Here is a 6,435-nt window from a genome sequence, read left to right as displayed (position 1 = left end):
AAATAATGTATAGAATGTGAAATGTTGGTATGATGGTGCTACTTGAAGCCTGAAAACGATCTCCCATAAAAAAAAACAACAACGAGCAAACAGCAGTAGCAGACGTCCTGACTGGTTCTACGTTCTACGTTTAGATCTCTCCAGAGTTTTGTGCACACGGTTTAGGTAAAAATGAAAAAGGTTGAGGTTTTACATTTAGTTCAGTATTACCTGTTGCCTGTGTCCTTGTCTTTTGGGAAAATACTTTACACAAGTAATGGCTCAAAAAGGATTCCTTGTTTTTTTTACTGTGCTGCAATTGATTTGTGCCATTAATTAGTGTCAGCTAATTTTTATTCAATCTCCACATAGGATATGCTTGTGAAGATGGGATATGGGGGAGAGCAGAAGTGCGTTGCAGTTCCACAAAGTGATGAATGAAGGACATGCATATTGTATTTTTTATTTATTGAAATAAGTGATGAGAATGCTGTTATTTGCATTTACCAGCTCACCTATGTCAGACCTTTTGATAAACGAAATTCTAATGAAAGTGAGAACATGTACACTGTTACATCTTTCAGAAAATGTTTTGAAATTGTGGTGCACAGTTCAGAATAAATGTTTTTAAAAACCATTGCGTCTTTTTAGTAAATGTTTATTTCCAAAAGAAATTTCTAGAAGTTCAGAACAGTAAAATTCCCGCTTTTTAGAATTAATTAGAAGATAACTCTTACGTAGTTAAACTAAAATACTCTTTGAAAGTTAATATATAAACTCTTAACACCTAGTTAGCATTAGTAAGTGTTAAATTATCAACTCCAGACAGATTTTCTGGAGAATCAGAGTTAACGTACCAACTCTCCAAAAAGAGTTAAATTAACTCTCTGGTGTGGACCCATATAGACACTTTAATAGTGTTGAAATCAAATCTGACAGTGTTAATTTGGACATGCTGGATTTGCTGTGTACCTGTGGGTTGTTTTTTGTTTTGTTTAATTTTGTTTATTTTGTTTATTTCACAGGACACTTGTACACACAAAGGTTTTTAAAAGAGAAAATGATTGGACTTATGAAGCTGGCCTTAGTAAATGTGTGCAGCACTCCTATGTAGTGCTAATGTATTCATATGAATTATTCTTTTAAGGCTTTCAAAAACTATTTTAAATAGACCCATACATTATATTGTTAAGTGTGCCTATGCCAACTATTCCTCGGATTTATTATTCTTATTCCGCAGTTTCCGCCTGAAATTTTGCGGCGTAACTCACCCCGCAGTTTTGAGACAAGCTTCATATATGTTATATCATTTTGTGCGGCTGGATCAGGAATAGGGTTGCCAACCGTCCCTTAAAATACGGAATCGTCCCGTATTTAGAAACAAAAGTACACGTCCCGTATTGATCTAATAAGGGACGCACTTTGTCCCGTAATACAGGGAGAATCACAAAAAGTCTATAAATGTTAATGGATTTAACGCTTTGTTTGAAAACATAATTCCCAGCCCCTCTCCTGCTCTGTGACCAGTGAGCTCACAGCACATTTAGCACGAGTATAACAATTCAGATTACCGCTTATCTGATTGGTCGAGGAAAGGTCGCGTGCGGAGAAGATACCGGAAGACAACAGATGACCAGCATGGCCAACAGGGAGACAAACACCGACACTGCGGCGCAAGTCTGGGACGACAGTACACCTTTGACCAACAGTGCTTGTTCCCCTCGTAGAAAGAAAAAAAAGGCTGCAAAAATGCAGGGAGGAATGGGAAAATGAAAACACCTGGCTGGGAAAAGTGCGCGATAACACGTATAAAGCGCACTGCACTGTGTGCCGGCGCACTTTTTCCATTTGCCATGGTGGACTGACTGACGTTAAGCAGCATGCTTCTACTGGTGGGCACATGATGAATATGAGGGGCGTGAAAGAAAGAGGAACCCTTGACCAATTTGTTGTCCACCAGGCCACAGCAGAAGCAGATATGGTATGTAAACATTGTTGTTGTTTTTTTAAAACCCTCTGGTTAAGGTTAATATGGGCATGTGCAATGAATATCAGCGCTATGTGGCCAGAAGTTTGATAATATAATTTGTTTTGTGTAATAAACAACTGCAAGGATAAATGATTACAACGAATAGACGACTAATACATAAAAGTAATACATAGATGAATAATGATGATGAGTTATGATGCGTAATCATGGGAACAAGTGGGTTTACAAACGGGAGCAGCTGATTAGCATTAGAAAAGCTGAAATAATACCTCAACTGAAGCCACAAAGCCCGAATAAGTTGACACAGAAGAGACTTCAGTTTCAAGGCAAGGCAGAGATCCTTCCTTCCCACAGTGATTGTGGTCTTCAACAACTCTTTGAAGACTTGATTAGTCTGAGCTGCAACAACACCTAATTTCCCTCTGGGATTGATAAAGTATTACTGGATTGAATATATATAAAGAATACACATTATATTGAAAACATACATATATATGACCATACCCATTTTTTACAAGTTGCATGCGTAATTTATACTTTAAAGTCAGTTGATAAACTACACAAACTATACAGATATACTGTAATATATATATATTTCTATTTTATAGGTGACTGCTGCAGAGGTGACCCATGTCTACCACACTGTAAAGCACGGTTTAAGTTATAACTCAGCTGACTGTGCACTCAAACTGACTGTACGAACGCTGAATGACTCCAGTATTGCCAAAAAGATGTCCTGTGGGAGGACGAAAGCTGAAGCAGTTGTCACAGATGTCCTGTCTCCAAAGGCAATAGAAGAGGTGATCAAAAAATTGAAAAGTGGTGCAACTCCACTCCCATTCTCTCTTCACACTGATGCTTCAAATAAGGGAAATCGGAAGATGTTTCCCTTGGCCTTGCAGTTTTTTACACCAGAGGCTGGAGTTGTCAACAAGATATTGGATTTTGTTGAAAATCCAGATGAGTCTGCAGAGGGAATAGTAAAAATAATACAAAGCTCTCTTGAAAACGTGGGGCTATCCTTAAATCAGGTTTCTGCATTCAGTGCTGACAATGCAAATGTAAATTATGGCAACCACAACTCAGTCTTCACAAAATTGAAAGAGACCAACAGTGAGATCCTTCGTGGCAACTGCCATGCACATATTGTTCATAACACTGTGAAAAAAGCCCTGGACAAGCTCTCAGTTGATGTGGAAAATATTGTCCTGAAGATATACAGCTTCTTTTCCACCTCTGCCAAAATGAGAGAGTCCCTGAAAGAGTTCTGTGAATTTTGTGACGTTGAATTCCATGATATCCTGCGCCATGTTGTGACGAGATGGCTGTCACTCAACCCTGCAATCACCCGCCTGCTGCAGAACTGGGACCCGCTGAAGTCATATCTCATCAGCATTGGTGAGGAATGTCCAAGGCGCCTGAAGGAATTGCTGAAGTTGACAGAAGATGCTGCTGGAGTTGAGGGAGAGGCAGACATTGTGGAAGTCTACCTCCTCTTCTGTAATAATGTCATGTGTCTGTTTGAAGAAGTGGTGAAAAAACTGGAGAAGAATGTAACCACGTCTGTTGACCTCTATTCCATCATGGAGTGTTTCCTGAAAAGACTTATTCAGAGAAGAGATGATGGGTTCTACGGGTACCTAACAAGACAAAAGCTCCAGCGTCTCTCGCCATCTGATGCTGATGGTGCCAGGCAGGAGTTTACAGCCTTCCTAGACACTGCCATCAGTTGTGTCCGGAAGTGGTTTGACTTTTCAGAAGAAAACTGGCTTTTCCACCTGCAGCCCCTCTCTCTAGCATCTGGGAAGATTTCCTTTGATGACATGGAGAAGATCATTGAACGGCTTCACCTGGCTGGCAGGTAAGAAGAAAACAGAGTGAAATGATAAACCATGTTTTAATAGTATTGATGGTTAAAAATAAACAAATTCAATTGATAGATAACATATATAAATTAAACCATAATCATTAACTTTGTTTGGAGTGTATATACACACGCATGCAATCTTTTATACACTATTTTACAAATTCAAAGAGTTCATATACTTAATATAAGGATGGATAAATACATAATAAATAAACTATACTTATTGTATTGTTTAAATGCTATACAACGTTATAAACATATACAATACATTTTTTCCATTTATTTACCACTGTAAATGTTCTATGTACCACTTAGGATTTAGGTCAACTTCTCATCTCTATTGGCAGGTTAAACATCTCTATGGATGAGCTTTATGAAGAGTGTGTCACTGCAACCAGCCTTCTGAAGCACCTCACCAAAGAACATCAGGAGAAGGAAAAGTGGCAGTCCAAGGGAACAGCAGAGAAGTGGATGGAAATTCTTCAGGCAGCTGACCTCCCCAATATGCAGGCTGTTGTATCCTTTGTACTCAGCATCCCATCTTCCACTGGGTTTGAGGAGAGGATTTTCTCTCTTATGAAGAATAAGTGGACTGATGTGCGGAACAAATGTTCTACTGAATTAATTAGAAGTGAGCTCATTCTCAGTCTAAATTACGATATGTCTTGCTCAGAGTTTTACTCTGCAGTACTGAAAGACAAACAACTCCTAACTGCAGCAAGAGCTTAAAAAAAATACAAATGGAAAAAGTAGTCTGTTTCCACATAATGTAGCATTGAGCTTTTCAATTCAATTTTTCAATTCAATTTTATTTATATAGCACCAAATCACAACAAATGTCGCCTCAAGGCGCTTCATAGATACAGAGAAAAGCCCAACAATCATATGACCCCCTATGAGCAAGCACTTTGGCGACAGTGGGAAGGAAAAACTCCCTTTTAACAGGAAGAAACCTCCGGCAGAACCAGGCTCAGGGAGGGGCGGCCATCTGCTGCGACCGGTTGGGGTGAGAGAAGGAAGACAGGATAAAGACATGCTGTGGAAGAGAGACAGAGATTAATAACAGATACGATTCAATACAGAGAGGTCTGTTAACACATAGTGAGTGAGAAAGGTGACTGGAAAGGAAAAACTCAATGCATCATGGGAATCCCCCGGCAGCCTACATCTATTGCAGCATAACTAAGGGAGGATTCAGGGTCACCTGGTCCAGCCCTAACTATATGCTTTAGCAAAAAGGAAAGTTTTAAGCCTAATCTTAAAAGTAGAGATAGTGTCTGTCTCCCGAATCCAAACTGGAAGCTGGTTCCACAGAAGAGGGGCCTGAAAACTGAAGGCTCTCCCTCCAAACTGAAGGCTCTCCCTCCAACTGAAGGCTCTCCCTCCGAGTTGAGTTCATGAGTTTGTTGGGTTTTTTTACTTCAACTTTCAGCTACAGTCAAGGCCTTTGAGGCACAAATGTTGTGTTTACAGGTGTTCCACAGACTTTTTTTGCACTTTTCTAATTGCACTAAATGTGCACTGTTACAAGAATGTTTTTCTTTCTATTGTTTTCTATTATTCTATAATTTTAGGTTAAGCAGGACAGAGTTCTGTGTGTTAATTTTGTCATTTTGCACAAAAAGTGAAGCGTACCAGTCTTTCGTTTAGGAAAGAGACCTATTTTATTGTGTTAATGTTGTCATTTTGCGTTAAAAATAAATGGATAAATGATCATTTGTTTCCCATGTGTTCATATCACAAAGAATATGCATCTACTTAAATCAACTTCAAGTCAAATGGTTAAAAAAAAAATTTCACACACAAAAAAAGAGCTAAAAAAAATTCACCACACAGGGAAGGGTGAAGACAATTGGGTCGCCCGGCCCTGGCCACGAGGTGTCCCTTATTTATTTTTCAGGGAGTTGGCAACCCTAATCAGGAATGGTGTGCTATGACTTTTGGTGTTTATTACTTCTATAGTTTTTTAAATATTAATATTTTAATACAGGTTTTTGCCCATTGAAATGAATGGGCAAAAACCCACTTCATTTGTGGTGTGTTGGCACTCTCTAGTGGTATGCCGTGAGTGGTATGGCCTGTCTACCCTTATTTGGATTACTGTAATGAAGACAATATCAATGGCGTGCACAGCGTCGCTGCTTTCAGGAACCACTGGAATTTTTAAGGTTGCGCGAACCATTGAATAGTTACGGTAACCGCAAGGGTGTATGCTTGGTGGAAAACTCCATATCCCACAATTCATAGCACACCTCTGCCGAGTAGAACAATAGCGGCCACCTCTTCGTTTTATATATTGCTTTTATTAGTGTTTCTAGGTCACAAAATAAACTTTTAAGATATTTTCAGGCGAGAATGTAGCTGTGTAAACTTCAAATATCTGCTCGTTTTATCAAGACATCCCATATTAGCAACAATTCTCTTATGATGTTGCTAGCCGGCTAGCTAGCTAGCGCGGCTTGGCTGACACCCAGGCTGGGCTGGCTGACACCCAGGCCGGCTAACTCTCTCGTTTCACCCCCTAGTCTTTCGTGATGACTCTTGGTTGGCTGCTGGACTTATTTTTCATTTATATGGGCTGGTGATTCATTTATTCATT

General features: G+C 39.4%; 1 protein-coding gene across 1 annotated transcript; it reads left to right on the top strand.

Moving 5' to 3' along the window:
• The first annotated feature begins 1,540 nt into the window (after positions 1–1,540).
• On the top strand, positions 1,541–4,617 carry LOC146493820 (uncharacterized). Its single transcript, XM_085149413.1, has 3 exons — positions 1,541–1,960; positions 2,578–3,830; positions 4,184–4,617. Exons 1-3 carry the CDS (start codon positions 1,880–1,882, stop codon positions 4,563–4,565), a joined length of 1,716 nt encoding a protein of 571 aa, XP_085005539.1. The 5' UTR covers positions 1,541–1,879; the 3' UTR covers positions 4,566–4,617.
• Positions 4,618–6,435: the final 1,818 nt, after the last annotated feature.

The sequence above is a fragment of the Neolamprologus multifasciatus genome, chromosome 22 (genome assembly GCF_963576455.1).
Source record: "Neolamprologus multifasciatus chromosome 22, fNeoMul1.2, whole genome shotgun sequence".
Taxonomy (NCBI): domain Eukaryota; kingdom Metazoa; phylum Chordata; class Actinopteri; order Cichliformes; family Cichlidae; genus Neolamprologus; species Neolamprologus multifasciatus.
Note: the sequence above shows the minus strand (reverse complement) of the source record. Positions and strands in the feature narration are given on the sequence as shown.

Excerpts from the sequence above, each read along its gene's own strand:
- LOC146493820 (XM_085149413.1), top strand. The coding sequence starts at position 1,880 with ATGATGAATATGAGGGGCGTGAAAGAAAGAGGAACCCTTGACCAATTT. Across the intron at positions 1,961-2,577 it reads CCACAGCAGAAGCAGATATG|GTGACTGCTGCAGAGGTGAC; the intron begins GTATGTAAACAT and ends TCTATTTTATAG. Across the intron at positions 3,831-4,183 it reads CGGCTTCACCTGGCTGGCAG|GTTAAACATCTCTATGGATG; the intron begins GTAAGAAGAAAA and ends CTCTATTGGCAG.